The 18170-nt window shown below is 38.6% G+C and overlaps 1 protein-coding gene across 2 annotated transcripts in view; it reads left to right on the plus strand.

The window, feature by feature from the left end:
* Nucleotides 1–1460: 1460 nt before the first annotated feature.
* Nup58 (nucleoporin 58) overlaps nucleotides 1461–18170 on the plus strand; it is a 34169-nt gene continuing 17459 nt past the window's right edge. Inside the window, exons 1-8 of one of the 2 annotated variants that reach the window (XM_052191277.1) lie at nucleotides 1461–1738; nucleotides 4967–5109; nucleotides 7471–7620; nucleotides 8584–8721; nucleotides 10689–10799; nucleotides 12407–12431; nucleotides 13636–13701; nucleotides 14768–14942. In XM_052191277.1, the coding sequence (XP_052047237.1) occupies nucleotides 1632–1738; nucleotides 4967–5109; nucleotides 7471–7620; nucleotides 8584–8721; nucleotides 10689–10799; nucleotides 12407–12431; nucleotides 13636–13701; nucleotides 14768–14942 (915 nt within the window). In that variant the 5' untranslated portion in view covers nucleotides 1461–1631. The remainder of the gene's footprint in view (nucleotides 1739–4966; nucleotides 5110–7470; nucleotides 7621–8583; nucleotides 8722–10688; nucleotides 10800–12406; nucleotides 12432–13635; nucleotides 13702–14767; nucleotides 14943–18170) is intronic. The other variant, XM_052191276.1, reaches the window with a different exon arrangement.

An 18170-nucleotide genomic window follows, 5' to 3' on the forward strand; every position in this document is an offset into this window, starting at 1 on the left:
TTTCTGATCATAGATATATTAGTCTCTACTGTATTTTAAAATGATCACCCCTTCCCACTGACCTTATGAATCCTAAGAGTCACACATGTAGCTCTTGCTAAGTTTATGTTGGTATCCTCAAGCTCTGGAATCTTTCAATAAAAATTTGGATTCGTCTTAATTTTTTTTTTCAGTTAACAGGTAAATTTATTGGGACATCCATGCTACTACTGCACCAATAGAGATATCTTGCCAGGTTAGTCCTTATTGTAGTTTGTATGGTTCATGGCTGACATTACATCATGTGCCAAACACACCTTCTGAAGTCACCTAACTTTTGTGAACCTCCCCTTCCCCCAAAGGGAAATGGTGAGGAACAGAGTTTCATCAGTGTTAAGTATTTGGGGAGAGGACAGGCCTATACAATGAATTTGGAAGGGGCTCTGATTCAGCTGCAGGTAGCAATCTCTGATCTGCAGGTAGCAATGCCCAAGGTCAACACAAAATTAGTGCTGAATTATGGGGGAGCTATGAGAAAAGAAGTTCCAAGGATTTGTCATATAAAGGGCATTGAGTGCCACTCAGAGGCCACTGGGCTTTTGTTCGAATCACTACCATGGCGAGGACTGTGCTTTGGAATAAATCTGAGGGATTTGATGATGTTCATCGAACAAGACTTGGCAACGCACTTGCAGGAATAGTCTGCCAATTCCTGCCAGAGAATTAAAGAGCCATGTCATGATGGCAGAGCCCCCAGACCACCGCTAAGAAGCATTTCTTGGTGCCCATGTTGCTCCGGGTGCCCGTATATTCTTAGATCGCTCGCTTCTGTCCCTACACCTTCCACTTCGCAGGTCCTCTAGTAAATAGCCCAAGCTGTGGGAAAGCCACAGGGCCGGGGAGCAGCCATCAGGGAAGGTCCCCAGGAATGGCGCGCATCTCTGCCCACTAGGGTTTGGGGCGCTGTGTCCTGACCTCAGACTCGGAGGCTGAGGAGACTAGCAGTGTCACACCGCCCCGCTCAACCCCTCCGTGCAGGCAGCGCAAGTCGCCAGTACCTCGGGGTGCTAACCGGAAGCGTGTGTAAATTAAAACCCGTGAATTTCCGAACCCTCAAAAGGTAGAACACCCTCCCTCTTTTTCAGGTGTAGTGACACCCAATGAAACGCAGACGTCCCCTTGGAGGAATGTGAAGTGACGACCAAGGTCCTCTCCATTCTAGAACTCTTCGCGTGGTTTTTGACAGGAGGCCGGACACAAGCCACACTTGAGGCTCTTAATTCAGGAAGTAAAGCACAAAATACCGCGAGACTCTCCAGGCACTTCGGGGACTTAGCTCTTTAAGAGAGTGGGCGGGGCGCCCACCTTACCTCATCCACCCAGCCTTACACTAGTACCGCCTCCACTCCAATCCCAGGGTCCCCTGCGCGGCGGGGCGCGCTTCTAGTGCGTTCAGCGCGCGGGTGGTGTCGCGCATGCGTTCAAGTGTGGTTCCGCCCCCTCCGACCTCGCCGCGCCGCCGCTTGGTATTCAACTTCCCTCCCGGTCTCCGCTGGGCTACAGCTATGTGGCACATCCCTCCTCGGCAGTGAAGGGACTGAAGCGTCCGGGGCCTCTCCACCCTTGCTGACGGCTTCGTGCCAACGGCCGCCATGGCCACGGGGTTCTCCTTTGGGTCTGGGACCCTCGGCTCCACCACTGTGGCCCCTGGCGGGACCGGCGCAGGCAGCGGATTCTCCTTCGGGACCGGCGCGACTAGGTAACCGTACTGACTAGCCTTCGGTACCCTGGTGCTCCCCCACGAGGGTCGGCATGTCGAGGTCTGCCTTCTGGCTGCTTGGCTTCCCTACGAGCTCCTCCGTGGGCTGTGGACGGGTGGGTGGGGACCTCCACTGCCAGGGCTCTACAGTCCCCAGACGCGCGGTGACGACGCGGAGTGGGCCTGACCTGACTGCGGGAAGCGGCCTGGAATCGCGGCTACGCCTACGCGAAACCTCAGGCTCAGGGATAGAATAGATGTAGAACTAATGACAGCTTGTTGCTGGCTTATTAGGAACTGAAAAATAGGTACAACGTAAGTAAAAAATATATCCCTTAGTGGTTTAGATTTCATTACCGTATTTACGGTTTTAAACATTACGGTGCATTGGACTTACGATTATTTTTGTTTCAAGCCTTTGTGCCATAGGACACCCCCCCCCCCCATCTCTCTTTTTAAGCATTTATGGGATTTGTCATAGTTATTTTGTGCCATCGACAGATTAGCATAGCATCGTAAATCATTTTGTGTTATAACCATTCACATGGTCTTTTCATTTCACTACAAGCTTAAGTAGTATATTCTTCAGTTTGTGTAACATATTCAGGTAGTGACAGATGAAAAGCTAGAGATTCCAGAAAACTGTTTCAGTGAAAGAATTAATCACTCAGTCTTTGGTAAAGAGTTCATAAAATGAGGAAATGTGTACCCGAAGACAGGTATCTTCCGAAGCTTAACAAGAATGTGGCTATAGACTAAAAAGGCTATAGGCTTAATATCTCAAAGATAGTCTCTCTCTCTCTCCCCCTCTCCCTTTCCCTCTCTTCCCCCCACCCTTCCCTTCTCCCCCTCTCCTTTTTTAAACAGCCCCCATCATCCCACAGTCAACAGTACTATCAGACTGCCCCAGTTAATCACATTTTTGCGTATTCTTTCTTAGTTCTGCGACTATGCTCTTTCACCTTGTTTTCTTGATTGATCGATTAATTGGTTTTAGGTGTGTCGTTTTTATGGTGTATCTTACTTAGTTCTTTTTTTTTTTTCTATAAGATTTATTTTTATTCAATGTGTGTGGGTGTTTTGCTTGCTTCTGTGCACCATATGTGTGCATTGTCCTGAGAGCCCAGCAGAGGGTCGGACCCTCCACCCTAAGCCCACTGTGAGCTTCCAGGTTTTAAATTTAAAATGGAGGGGTGGTTGGGGGGCTGGAGACCTCGGTGTGCTACGGAGGCCAGAAGCCATGGTAAGTTACCTGTTGTGGATGCTGAGGATCTCACCTTGTCCTTTTTACACTGACCCATCTCTAGCTCTACTTAGTTTAAATTGTATGTCTTAAAATTATGATTACAAAATATAAATCTATGAAAACTATAGGTTTAATATATATATATAAAATATATAGAATATGAAATAAAATACTCTAAGTCATTGGGAGACTAACACAATAGAGTACTCCTGCCCTTACTCATCCGTCCTAAGTTCTAGTTCTTTAAGAAGCTCCTTTGTCACTGTGACCCCCTGCTTCCTAGGCATCATCTGCTACCTAAGCTTCCCTATGGAAAGTGTACATTACCAGTGCTGACATTGTAGCTTTCTCATCTTGGTCTCCTAGGGTGTGCAGAAGACTGAATGGCTCTTCTGGCTGGCTGTGGGGCTTCTGGTCCCTGGACGGAAGGTGCTTGATATTCTGAACCAGGACCATGGTTGTCCTAATTTAGCTAGCAAATGGTTGTTTGTTAAATCAGAGCTATCACTCCATCACCTTGCAGGTGGTTGGTGTTCTTGGTCTCTCACACTCTCTCACTCTATCACTCTGTGTGTGTGTGTGTGTGTGTGTGTGTGTGTGTGTGTGGGCGTGGGCGTGGGCGTGGGCATGCGCTCAGTTTAGGGATTACACCTAAAGCTTTGTGCTTGGTAACAAGCCTAGCCTCTTTTTAAATGTTTTAAAACAAGCATTGTGCTGCATTTAAATGAAAGTCTTACACAGTGGAAGTGCTGTGTTGTGGAACTACCCCATTGTTCTTTCTACATGTATTTCATGGTAGACTCAAGTCCAAGTTGACCTAGACCTTATTTGAAGCTTGGGTAGGCCTTGATTTGACAATCTCACTAATTGCTTAAGTAGCTGATATTACAGACCTATGCCACCAATTCTAGATGCCCCCCCCCCCCCCTTTTTAATTTGAGACTGTCTCATTAAGTTTTCTAGGTAAGCTTGAAATTTGTAATTTCCTGAATAACTGGGATTACAGGCATGTTACCATGTTTAGTGTGCTTTTGACTTTAGAAAGGCAGAATTGGAATAAATATATAACATGAGTAGTAAGATTTCCCATTGTGTTTTATGTGTTATAGTCTATTAATTTTCCAACATGATTTTTGAGGTGTCAAATTGTTGCAACTTCTTGATTATTTATATAATCCTTCCCCCCTGTAGGTAGCAAAGTTGGACCTCTGAGGGTTGAGATAAACAGTTAAGTTTTGAACTTCACAGTCCTGTTTTACCAGCTGTTCTTTGTTTAGGTTTCCAGTAAAGAGTTTCTTCCATAAACATACAGTCCATGACAAGTTACTATAGCAGTAACCTACCTAGAGTAACTTCTGTATGTCTTCTTATGTGAGTCGTTGTTGAACTATTATAATTAGAACTGTGGACTGTTCTCAAGTAGTTCAAAGGAAAAACAATCATCATTGGCCATTTAAAATATGCTAGGGGTGGAGTGAAAATTTGAGAGCATTGTGTTCCTTTCTTTGAGATGGTGATCTTGTGATCTGACATCCTGATTGCTGTAGAGTGTACTTTCATAGCCTTGTTGTGTTCCTTGCTGTTGTAGTAGTGAGGTTCGAATGGTGCACATGCTAAGCAAGGGCTACTGCTGTACTATGTCTCAACCACACTTTTGCTTTTTAAATGTTGAGGTGTAGTCTCATTAAGGTTCCCAGACTGTCCCTGAATGCACTATGGAGCCCACAGAAGCTGAGAAGGTGTCATTCCTTTGTCTCCCAAACAGGCTCAGTATTGTATTATTTAAGATGAACTTTACATTTGACTTGTTTTTAAGGAGGAAAAGAAGGTGTTTGAATTTGTTAGGCGTATTTTTTTTAATGTCTTTCGGATCATAGATTTTTTTTTTTTGAGAGAAAACAATTTTAAACAGTTAATTTTTTATTTTCCAAAGTAAATATCATCCATAGCAGACTTTGTTTTCTTTTGTTTCTATAAACAAGCACACCTTCTGTGGGACTCAACTTTGGAACTCTTGGAAGCTCTGTGACCCCAGCATCTACATCTGCTTCTGCTGGTGGTTTTGGGACAGGACTCTTTGGATCTAAGCCTGCCACTGGATTCACTCTGGGAGGAGCAAGTGCAGGTGAGGACGATGGTCTTGTTCTCAGGGTAAATGAGGTATTTCTGTCTTGGTTTCCATCTTCTGTCTTTATTTAAGACGCCATCACTGGAATTGGATGTTTGTATGGGTGAAGGAACAGCTCCAGAGAAGCACTTGAAAGTTGTAAACATGAATCAAGATGATTTTTATAAATTATATGATATAGTATTTTTTTTTAGTGAAGATGCTTAAGGCAGTTTACTAATTTGTTTTAAATTTTGATATTAAAATAGAATAAAGGCTAGTTCTTGAAAGTTACTGGCATACATTTGAGTAGTAGCTTTTTGAGTGATAGTACTTTATAGCTTTAGTACTTACCTTTTCTTATTTACCTTTTTATTCTCTAGGGAAATGCTTGTGTTTGTTGCTATAATACATATATCAGTCATATTACAAGTGTATTATTCTCTGAAGGTGGAATCTAGAAGGAAACCATTTTCATTGATAATTCAGTTTGTCTTTTTGTCTCTGGGAATAGTGGCTATAACCATAAAATTAATTTTGGGTAAGAATTTTTGAGAAGAGAGCAATCTCTGCTTTCCTTCCTTCCTTCCTTCCTTCCTTCCTTCCTTCCTTCCTTCCTTCCTTCCTTCCTTCCTTCCTTCCTTCCTTCCTAAAGAATTGTTCATTTATTATATGTAAGTACACTGTAGCTGTCCTCAGACACACCAGAAGAGGGCATCAGATCTCATTACAGATGGTTGTGAGCCACCATGTGGTTGCTGGGATTTGAACTCATGATCTCTGGAAGAACAGTCAGTGCTCTTAACCACTGAGCTATCTCTGCTTTTCTAATAAATTGTAGATTTTTTTCCTCTTGTATTATTTCAGCGTAGGGGAAAGAAGAACAATTATAAAGAACTTTGTATGCATCTGACATAATTGTTTTTCAAAAACCTTTCAGTATTTGGCTATATAAAAACTGAATGCTTCAATGTCATACCTGTGTAACTTATAGATATATTTTAAGAGGTAGTTTTAGATATGGATCCAAAACTTTCACTAGTTGCCTTAAAACAAAAACAAAAACAAACCAAACAAACAAAAAACAGCAGCAAGGATTAAACTTCACAAACACAAAGGCAAGTGCTCTTCCATTGAGAACTATGCTCCCAGCCCCGTAATTCTGTGATGTTATAGATAACTAAAAGTTGTGCTTCAAGGTATGACAGAACTGTTAACATTTCACAAAGTTTTAGAGACAACCAGGGCTTGATACGAAGACTGTCACATAGTCTTTTTTCCACTAAAGGGATATATGCCTAAAAATGAACATAAATCCACATCCAAAACTACCTATGTGGACTCATAACGTTTTTTGAGGGTGCTAGTAATCTAGCAATATTTTTGAAATAAAATTAGTAATAAGATTTTGAACTAAAGCAATGCAAAGGAAGGTAAAAGTATCAGGGTCTTTGCCTTGAGTGATTGACTTGACAGAAGTGAGGGTGTTAGCAGGCTTTTGTGTTATGGTCAGATGCATCACTCAAAGGGACATCAACCAGTGGGGATTCAGGTAGGCACAGATTCTGGCTCATAGATGGGTGTGGTGGTGCATGTCTGTGCTTTCAGTACTAGGGACGCTAATGCAGTAGGATGGCTCTGGCTACTTAGTAAGATACTGCCTCACTAAACCAAAGAAGCTGGTGGCAGTTAGGGTTAGATTTCTGTAGCTGTAGTTGGAATGGTGAAACTGGAGAGATCAGTGGTAGAAGCAGCAAGAGGGCACTGGGAGCAATGCAGGAAGGAGATGGACAGACCAGTCCTGGGAAGGAGGGTGAGGAGATAGCTTGGTGCTGACTGTGAAGGAGTCCGGAAGAGGAGGATTTCTGGGACAGGAGTCTGGGTGGGGCAGGAGGGACTATTTTTCTCTTGAGAACACAGGGAGTAGAGGGAGTAAGTGCTATTGTAGGCAAGCCTGGGAGGGGGATTGAAATTGCTCACAGTGTCAGAGTGGTTGTTTTTGCATTTCTTTTTCTTTGGCTGCCTACCTCCCACTCCCTTTTCTGAGAGAGGGTGAGACTGTGTCGCTCTGCCTTTTCTAGAACTTATACATACCACTATACCAGGTTGGCTTAGAATTCACAGAGATAGCCTGGCTCTGCCTCCTGAGTATTGGGATCAAAAGCGTGAGCCACCACACCTATTTTGCATTTCTTTTTCTTAACCCAAAGATTTTATATTTATCGCAATTTAGTTCCAACTTGTGTATCTCTATTCTACTTCTTATGGTAGAGAAAAGGATTACAGACATAAAATACTAATTAAGACCAGTATAATATCTGTATGATAAAGATAAAAATGAGTTTTTTTGTTTTGGTTTTGTTTTGGTTTTTGAAACAGGAACAACAGCTACTACATCTGCCTCTACAACAGGCTTCAGTTTGGGATTCAGTAAACCTGCAGCGTCTGCCACACCATTCGCCCTTCCTGTCACTTCTACCTCAGCTAGTGGTCTTACTCTCTCATCTGCTCTGACATCAACGCCAGCAGGTGAGACAGAATGGGAAGAAAATTGAATTCATTGTTATATTAAATTTTTTTCCAGTTAGAGAATATCAGTAGCCATTTAAATTAAACAACTCTGGGTTGGGGAGATGGTTTGATAGGTAAATTGTTTTGCTGTACAAGCATAAAAAATTTTAAAAGCACAACTATACTTTGGGAAATTTATTTGAATAAGTTATTGATTTTTGTCCCATTGTATTATTGCCTTTTCAGAGCAGGCTTAGTGGTCCACACCATGATTTGAGAGGGTGCCACAGAAGGAACTTGTGTTCAAGGCAAGGCTTAGCTAGGTAACAAGACTTAATCTGGAAAAAATAAATAAGCATTGGCTATTAAAGCTGTTGTGGTTATCTTGAAATATGGTCTCTACTACTTACAATAAACAGAGTCAAAGTATAGAGATGTTTTTAAGAGACTGTTGATGGCAGAAAGTGTAAAGGCATTTGTAAACGTACCTAGTTCATGATTTATTTATTTTTAAAGGCAGAATTTTTGGCTGGGATTAAAAGCTATTGTTTAGAATTAGTAACTGGATAGTGTTGTAATAGTTCCCAAAGCTATTTTGTTGGATGAGGGGAAACAGGAGGGTCACTAGTTTCTGCCTTGAAACTACTGTTACTCTTTATTCTGACTATCTTGAGCAAGTGGTTTCAGATGTGTCTGAATTCTAGTTTTGAGAATGTACTTGTTTTGTTTTGTTTTAAGATTTATTTATTTACTTTTTGTATGTGAGTACACTGTCCCTCTCTTCAGAGACACCAGGAGAGGGCATCAGATCCTATTATAGAAGTGTGGGGGCTGGGAATTGAACTCAGGACCTCTGAAAGAGCAGTTAGTGCTCTTAACCGCTTAACTGCTGAGTCATTTCTCCAGACCCTCCCTATGGTGTTTTAAAGTACTACTTCTATGTGAAGGCTATTCATCTCTTTCTCTGTCTTTCACTTTTAGCATCCACAGGATTTACTTTGAATAACTTGGGAGCAACACCAGCTACAACTACAACAGCATCAACAGGGCTTTCTTTAGGGGGAGCCTTAGCTGGTTTGGGAGGTTCACTTTTCCAGAGTGGAAACACAGCAACATCGGGTAATTTATAGTATTTACTTTATTTTAGCTTGCTAAAATGAATACTCTTTTTATAATCTGTTTTACTTTCAGTATAAAAACCAAAATAATTTCCTATGTAAGTGAATATCTTAGCCATATTTTAGAACATGTTGTCCTTTACCTCAGTGAGCCTATTTAAAGAAAGATTCCTAAAATTTCCACAGAAATTTTCTTTTAAATAAATGTCGGTTTATTTAAATAAATAATCTTTTAAATAAATGTCAGTTCAGTTGTTTTGGGCATGGGGCTGTGGTTCAGTGGGGATGCTTGTTTCGTGTGAGTTAGAAGGGAGGCTTACATCCTAGCTTCATGTATTACAGTTAGGTACGCCTGTATTCTAAGTGTGGTTTTCATTCCTGAAGTCAGCAGAAGGTATTTTTGAGAGTAACGCTTTATTGTTATTTGAAGATATTGTAATTATTTCATGTAGGAGTATATAATCTCAGGAGTTTCCATGGTTTAACAATTAGAAGTTGATATATATTTAAATATAGAAACCATGGAATTCTTAGGCCCATTTATAATAGCTTTTTCTTTGGTTATATAAGGTGAAAAAGCGTGGCCTGATGGTTTCTGCCAAAGAACCTAGTAATTTTTTGTCTTTTGTTAAGTGAATGGAAAAGATCCAATTCAAAGGAAGGAACGGAGTGGGAAATCTGTAGAAACCTATAGAAATCTATATTTGTCTTATCTTTTGATTGCTAATTTTGCCATTCTCTAGTTTTGTATTTACTCAAAACACCTTCTAGTAAGGAGACATATAATGACTATATCATGCTGCTTGTAGAATAAACATATAAATATTATTCACACAGATTTGTATGAAATCAAAATGAAAATACAATACAAAGAAGAGGCAAGAGTTCATTTTCTAACCTCCTAGCACTCTGATTTTGCTTTTCCTTTTAATGTAACCAAATACTTGACAGAGGCAACTTGAGCTCCATTAAGGAGCATAGCAGAGGTTAAAGCACAGCACCGGGGCAGCACTGCCCGTGGTGGCACGAGCTGGCTGGCCTGTTTACCTCCACGGGCTCAGAGCAGAGGATTCTCAGCCAGATCTGCACCACTTCCTGGACTCAGTACTTAGTTTATGCCCATGCTAACTTAAAACTGCCATTGACTAGGTGTTGCAGGTGGAATGTCACTTTCATGAAGTGCTTGGGGCCAGAATTGTTTCATTTTTTGTCATGTTACTGATTGTGGGTTGGGGTTACCTAGCATAATGATATTTATTTAACTAATCTTTTAGTCACTGCCACAGTTTAAGTCTAATTTTTAGTTCTGGCACATTTTCTCAGCTTTTAAAACAGATAGCATCTTGTCCAATAGCAGACATACCAGTGTAGGAATGCATTGGTTTGTGGGAAAATCGGTTTGTCAACCAAATATCTAGTTGGCTTGTAAATATAATGACTGACTGTCTATAGTCCATTTGAACCTTTTTTGCCAGTAAGGTGAGATTTAAATAAATAAATAAAGCTTACTTAGTTTTTAAACAAGTTTTTTCTCGTTTTGTTTGTTTGTTTAAGAATAGCTTGGGAATGTGTAGTTAACACTTAACATTTAAGGTATATCACATTTATTTCACAAATTCATACTAGATTATTTTAAAATTACAATTCCAAAATATCAAATGGCAAGATGTATCCACCTGAATATATATCATGTGAAATCTTTTGTAGAAGTTTTTAAAATAAATAAGAATAGAATGTTTACCTATTTCAAATTAGATCTAGTCAGAGTCTTTGATAATGAAAGATCCCAACTTAAAGATCCCAAATTTAAAATATTATCAAATCCAACAAGATTATTAATATTTACCCAATAATGCCCCGGATTTTTATCATGTTAATTCTCCTAAAACAAGTAGGAAGAAAATCTATGGTCTTAAAGTAAGAAAAATTGATAAATAGTATTTATAGTGATATTTTGTTCATTTACAGGTCTCGGACAAAATGCTTTAAGCTTGTCTTTGGGGACTACAGCACCTACTTCGGGGGCCGGCAATGAAGGCCTGGGTGGTATAGATTTTAGTATCTCCTCAGATAAAAAGAGTAAGTAATGCTACTTCATTGTCTTGTTCTAACAGCATTGTTAGAATGCTTGCAGGTTCCTCAAAACTCCCTGAAAGATCACTAGTGTGATCGACCACTAAGACTCTTTAGTATGGTATCTTCACATTTGTTTATATTATCATCAATATTTCACATTCTATATGTTGAGCATAACTATTGTAAATAGCTTAAGTTTATGTCTTGTATAGCTATGTTAATGTATATGTTAATGCTTATTTGTAAATCATAATCTATATATTTTGTAATCTACTCTAGTTAACATTGGATGTACATAGTTGTTATTCTGTTATGCTAAAACACCATGACCAAGCAACTCTATACAAGTTATTTGGCTTACAATTCCAGAAAGCTAATAGTCACTTAGAGCAGAGATGGTAGGTGACCTCAGGCAGCTGGATCACTTGACAGCCCACATCAAGTAAAGCATACTGTAAGTGGAGAGCGCAGACTGCAGACTGGGAATGGCATGTGGCTTTTGAGAACTGAGCCAGCTCCTGGTGACAAACTTCTCCAGCAGAGCCACACATTCTAATTTTACCCAAATTGTCACAAACTGGGTTCTCAATAATTCAGATTCTATGGGGGCCATCTTATTCAAACCACCACAGTATATTAGTTTTATTAAGAAAATGAGCTATTTAGGTAAACAAAATTAAATCTCTGTTTTTTATTACCCTGTCTCATCAAATCTTAGACTTCATTTTTAGAAGGAAGGTTCCAAACTCAGAAATGTTGAGCAGTGAAAGGTAGTGATGAATTCCATATTTTTATGGAAAATTAAATATCAGCATTCGTGGAAGAACTAAAAACCTATTTATATTGAAAAACCTATAAATATTGAAACCTATTTATATTGTAAGTGACAAATGACAGTAAAATGTAGAGTACTTGATTTTTACATGCTTTCTCACATTTAACTTCTTTGAAATCAGTATGTATCTTATGGATTCAATTTTAGAAATAAAGGAATGGATCGTGCTATGTATGAGACAGATGTTTGATTAGTGTTGAATAACTTGACAGTAAGAGCAGTACCTCAGAAAATGTATGGATCACAAGGTTGAGTTCACAAATGGAGAAGACATTTACTTAATGAACATTTGAAGAAAATGTTTTACCTTACACTACTGTAAGAAATAGATGTTGGATGGGAGTGGATTGGCATTTTAAGCACTGTCCATTGTTGAGGGTGTGGTGTAGTCTGTGCTTGTGGCAATGAGAAGGTTCATGGAGTTGACTTAAAGGATTGAGAATGCTTTATGGATAGGTAGGTTGGAGAAGTTGGGACATTGATAGTGGTGATGGTGGTGTTTAAGTTTTTGGAGTTAAACTGTAGACAGGGACATAAATGATCTGTACTAGAAAACCTTTGAAAAAGCTGTTTCATCCTGAGGGAGTACATGCAGCTGAGCTCTGTAATGTGTCTGCTTGGTGTCAGATCTCTGTCATGATGTTGTGTTTCTTCCTTCAGTACAGGGCATCACATACTTGTGTTTGTATTTTATTTAATTTTTGTTAATTTAGAACTTGGAATGTGTTAATCTTGTTGTTACCCATTTTTACATGAAGCTTCTTGAATTTTTTAGGTGATAAAACGGGAACAAGGCCAGAGTAAGTTTATAATTTAACTTTAAAAAGTATTAATTACATTAAATTGTTGGCAGATTGTATAGATGCAAGTAGATTATAATCAGGTATACATTTAGAAGCCAAAAAAAATTGCGTTTGCCAAAAATGATAAATTATTCTGGAAACCCTCTGAAATGTCAAGTCTTTGATTACTAGTCATTGAGAAACTGTAAAGCCATTTCTAGGAAAAAGTGGTTGACATTTCCCAGTAATACAGATAACTTTTAGTTTTAACCTTGTCAGTGCTGAGTATTGACCCAGGGCCTTGAGTCTGCTAAGTGCACTTTACTACTGAGTTATTCCTGCAGCCCTTACAATGTCAACAGTTTTAGTATACAAATTACTATTCCAGTACGTTTTATTTCCTCCAGTCTTCAGCCAAGGTAATAATACCTTCCATATGAATCAAATGCATGTTTGGAATATAGCCATTTTTTTACTTGCCAGTTTCCTGGTTAGTTTATGCATCATTTGTTAAAATGAATCATTTGTAAAGACATAGTCATATTCAGTCCTCACAAACATGTATTACTTTAACCTGTCAAGGTTGAATATCTGAGACTGGAGGTGTTTCAGATTTTAGATATTTATATAGATTAACAGTTGAACATATATAACCCAAAATTGAAAGCTTTCAAAGTTTTAAATGAAGGGTCTGAGAAATTGAGGGTTCTAGCCAGCACTGTAAAGTGAGTCTATTGCAGCAGGCCAAATTTTAATTCTTGTCTGTGTTATTTATAATTATGTCAGTAGGCTGTATTTTCCCATTTTAGTAAAGGTTATGAAAAACTAAATTATGCTGAAAAAATACAATCTCATGGAAGAAGTTGTAGGTTTTCTTTAATCTTATCTTTTTAAATTGAATGTCAATCATAGAATCTTTGAATCAGAAGAAACTTAGGTCAACATCTCATTCAGTCTAGTATTTTGTGTTTTTTTTTTCAGATATTTAAATACTTTTCAGAATATTTATGATGGACACCAATAAGAAGTATTGGTGTCAAATTGTTATTTTCAAGTGAAGAAAATTACTTTCTTATAAAGACTGGAATAAAAACATAAGTAGAGAACATAGCTATATTCTCATTTCTTAACAGGAAAACAAAGCTCACGTGTTAATTCTTAGACTCTGGATGGCATTATTGCAGGTGTGGATGGCACTAATGCAGGTTGGTTTTTTTCTTAGGGAGAGTAAAGCACTGAAAGATGAGAATCTGCCTCCTGTCATCTGTCAGGATGTTGAAAATCTCCAGTAAGTACGCAGTATAATTAGATTAAAAAAAAACTTGAAAAATTCTTTGGTACATTTTAGGGGAAACATGTTTTGCTAAATATTTTATGGGCCGGGCCTTCCCACATCAATCACTAATCAGGAAAATGCCCAACAGACTTATCCACAGGCCAGTCTGGTGGAGGCAATTCCTTAATTAAGATTCTCTTTCTGGGCTGGAGGGATGGCTCAGCGGTTAAGAGCACTGACTGCTCTTCCAAAGGTCCTGAGTTCAAATCCCAGTAACCACATGGTGGTTCACAGCCATCTGCAATGAGATCCGATGCCCACTTTTGGTATACTTAACACATAATAAATAAATACATCTTAAAAAAAAAAAAGATTCTCTTTTCAGGTTTCTCTAGTTTGTGTCAGGTTGACAAAAAATAGCATGCACACACAAATAATGTTGAAAATTTTAATCAGGAAAGTAAGAATTAAAATTCTGTAAGTACCATTATATTAAAAAGTGTGTCAGGTGGTGGTGGCACATGTCTTTAATCCCAGCACTTGGGAGGCAGAGGCTTTTGAATCTCTGTGAGTTCAAGGCCAGCCTGGTGTACAAATAGATGCTAGGACAGCCAGGACTGTTACACAGAGAAACCCTGAATGGAAAAAGAAAAGGGTGAAATAAAGTTTTCATATTTTAGACTTTGACCAGTTTATTTTAAATGTACTTCTTTTTCTCTAGGAAAAAGTTTTATTTTTTAAAATTTTGGTCTCTTTTTGTTTATTATTTTTTTGCTTAATTTTTTTCTGAAGAGTTACTTAATGTGTATGAGTGTTTTGCCTGCCTGTATGTCTGTGCATTATGTCTGGTTCCTGTGCAGGTCAGAAGAGAGCCTTGAACTGGACTTAGAGACGGTTGTGAGGGGATTGTGAGTAAGTGTGTGGGTGCTAGGAACTGAACCTGAGACTTCTGCTAGAGTAATTTATTACTCTTATCTATTGAGCCACCAGTCTAGCCCATTTACATATATATCATTTCCGTTCCTCTCTTTCCCCTCTACCCCACATTCCTATTTCTTGTGTCCTTTTGTTATTTTAGGAAATTTGTCAAGGAACAAAAACAAGTCCAAGAAGAAATTAGTCGAATGTCTTCCAAAGCGATGCTTAAAGTTCAGGAGGACATCAAGGCCCTGAAACAGCTTCTGTCATTGGCTGCCAGTGGGTTGCAGAGGAACACACTCAATATCGACAAACTGAAGTTAGAAACTGCTCAGGTATAACAGTCAACAGCTATATTTCTGTCTCCCTGCCCACCCGTGTGTGTGTGTGTGTGTGTGTGTGTCCCTGAAGTAGGAATTTACTTAATTATAAAGTGTGATATTTACACACTATTAAGAAAACCAGAGCACTCATAAAACTTTAAATTGCTATGTTAGTATTTTTTATTTCATGTTAAATCTGAACTCTATATGTATATATAGCAATAGTCTATGTAGTTTAGAGTTTATACTTTTTAGCCTAAATTAGTTTTCATGACAGCCATTTGGAATAGATATTGTTGTTCTTATTATGTAATTAATTAGATCTGTAGAGAACTTTGTTAGGAGGCTGAAGAACAGTCCCTGCTGGTTCCAGCTTTAACCATGAGCTCTCATAAGAGTGCTTCTGGCTGAGCTCAACTTAAAAAGGAAGAAAATACCTAGACAGAAAATGTTTTCTAACTTGTGAGTTATTAGACTAAAAACTATGACATGCCTTGTTAGTATTAAGTTTAACTGGCTATTTGCTAGTCTTGGTTAAACCTACATATTGAGAATAACAATACTGATATCTGTCACTTGTGACTACTGAATTTTTCCATCTGTGGCAAAGATATAATATAGATAAGTGGTTCTTATCTACCTTATAGAAGGAGTGATAATATATGAATTACTTGTGTTTTATGTGTTGTAATTATAAAGTCATCCTTTTCTATCATCTTGACTGAGTTATTGGTAAGTTTTATGTGATGCCTTTTTATTCTAGGCTTATCAGTTGCTTGTCAAAATGAAGTAATAGATTTTCAGTAGAACATCCAAAGATAGCTTTGTAATATGCCTTTTAAGTCATTTATTCAAGAATACTTTGGAATCTTTTAAAAAATACTAGGAAATGTTTTAAACTATGATGTTTAAAAGGAACCAGAAGTCTTTCTTTTCTGTTCACAGGGTCTTACTGCCTAATATAAAAATAATAAAAAAATATTTAATGGAAACATTAAATATGAGCACAGTATTCATCTGTGTTTTTCTCAGTCATCTTTTGGTCATTTCTTGGTCATTTTATCACTGGGTACTTTCTAGAAAAAAAACAAAATGTTAATTATGCTTTAGATAAGTGAATATTTAGGCTTTGATTAAACATGAAATCATATGAAACTGAATTTTGTATGTGAAATACATGAATTTGTGTGTTCATAAAAAGTTACCATTAGCCAGTAATGGAGGTGTTAGACAAGGTTCTCTGGGGGACCAGAACTTACGGAATGAATCTATATGTATACACAGAAGAGGGATTTATTAGAAAGGCTTACAGGCTGTTGTCTAGCTTGTCTCACAATGGCTGTCTACCAACCAGTTTCTTCAGTCCATGAGGCTGGATGTCTCAGCTGGTCAGTAAATGCTGGACTCCCGAAGAAATAGACTTTAATGCCCATGAAGAAATGGACTTTCCAATAAGAGTTAAGAGCAAGCAGGCCAAGAGAACCAAGCGTCCTTTTTTCATGTCCTTTATATAGGGTGCCACCAGGTATGGCCCAGATTAAAGGTAGATCTTCCTATCGCAAAGATCTGGGTTAGAAGTGGGTCTTCAACCGGGCGGTGGTGGCGCACTCCTGTAATCCCAGCACTCTGGGAGGCAGAAGCAGGCGGATTTCTGAGTTTGAGGCCAGCCTGGTCTACAGAGTGAGTTCCAGGACAGCCAGGGCTATACAGAGAAACCCTGTCTCAAAAAAAAACAAATCCAAAAACACAAAACAAAACAACAACAACAAAAAGAAGTGGGTCTTCCTACTTCAAATGATTTTATTGAAAAAAAAAAAGTCTCACAGATATAAGGTTTTAGTTACACATTCTTGATGTGTAATCAAGTTGACAACTAAGAATAGTTGAGATCAACCCCCACACTATTCATGGATGCACTGTTATTCTAAAACTGGATAATTCTGTCCTTAAATGTGTGATACTTGTGTAGCAGAATTGGTAAGTCTTTTGAGATAAAAAGATAATGAGGTTAAATGAAACAATAAAAGCTTAAGTAAGTAGAGCCTCAGGGTAGTAAAGCACAGACACAGATCTTTAAGGAAGGGCCGCCTGATGTTTCTTCACAAAGCCTTGAAGTCTGTGTCAAGAACTAATCCTCACCCAAAGTTTAAACTGTCAGTTTAAGTAGTACGCTGAGTCCTTTGTGACATCACCAATCTTTACTCCAAAAAATTTCTTCAAAGAAAACCTTCCTAGGAAATAAACAGATTCTTTGAAGGTTGACTGACTGATGAATACAAAGCCTCATAAACTCTGTCCATCTGTCCATTCGTCTGTCTGTCTGTCTATCATGTTTTTAGCAAAGTAACTCAAATAAGTACTACGTAAGTTCATAAGTAAATTAAGTAAGTTGGTTGTGTTCTTTGTGTGTGTGTGTGTTTGATTGGAGTGCTTTGCTCTAGGTGTTTTACTGGTGCTATGTTGTTGGGTTTAGTTGTTACAGCATTCAATGAACTGTTTTAAAGATCTGTATTTTTCAAGGACTTTGGGCTGTAGGGACCAAAAATTGATTCTGCCAAAAACAAACAAAAACCCTTAAATCAATGAGATATAATATGTCCAAGCAAAAGGACTGAAATTGACAGTTTTACCATGAGTCTAATGTATGATTATGTTGAGTCTAGAAAGGCTTTAAGTATTACAAAGGTTTGTGTTCAGGAAAGAGAAGAGGCAGAGGCCAGGAGTATGACCCAGGCATATGTGAAGATCTGACAGCAGCCTCTTGTTACTGCAGAATGCCAGTGCTCACATAAATAGGTAGTAAGAGTGCTGGGGTGGTAGAAACCCAAGACATGCCTGGTATTGGAATGCCGGAGAGGTAGTTAGGAGGCTGAGGCAGGGGCATTGTGAGTTGAGGCTAGTCTGGATTTGCATAATAGGGCATTTTCTCAAAAACAAAAAGTAAAATGGTTCAAAGGACCATGTGCGTTCTTTACAGGCTTATTCTCGACTGAGGAGCCGTCATGAGTAAAGCTTCCAGCAGCGTTAGTGTATGGTGTCGGCTGTCCAGATGATAATCCTTGCTGACACCAGCCTCTGCTTTGTTCTGCTTGCCTTTTCTTAAAAGTAGTGTTTTCTACATTTGTATAGTGAAGGTTTTAAAACAGTACCATAATCCTTTCATTGTGGTTTAGTTCATTTTCTAAAATTTCAGAATTTTATGCATAGTTCCTCCAAAAAGATGAGTATAATTTTTATCAT

Source organism: Apodemus sylvaticus, chromosome 8 (assembly GCF_947179515.1).
Source record: "Apodemus sylvaticus chromosome 8, mApoSyl1.1, whole genome shotgun sequence".
NCBI classification, from domain to species: domain Eukaryota; kingdom Metazoa; phylum Chordata; class Mammalia; order Rodentia; family Muridae; genus Apodemus; species Apodemus sylvaticus.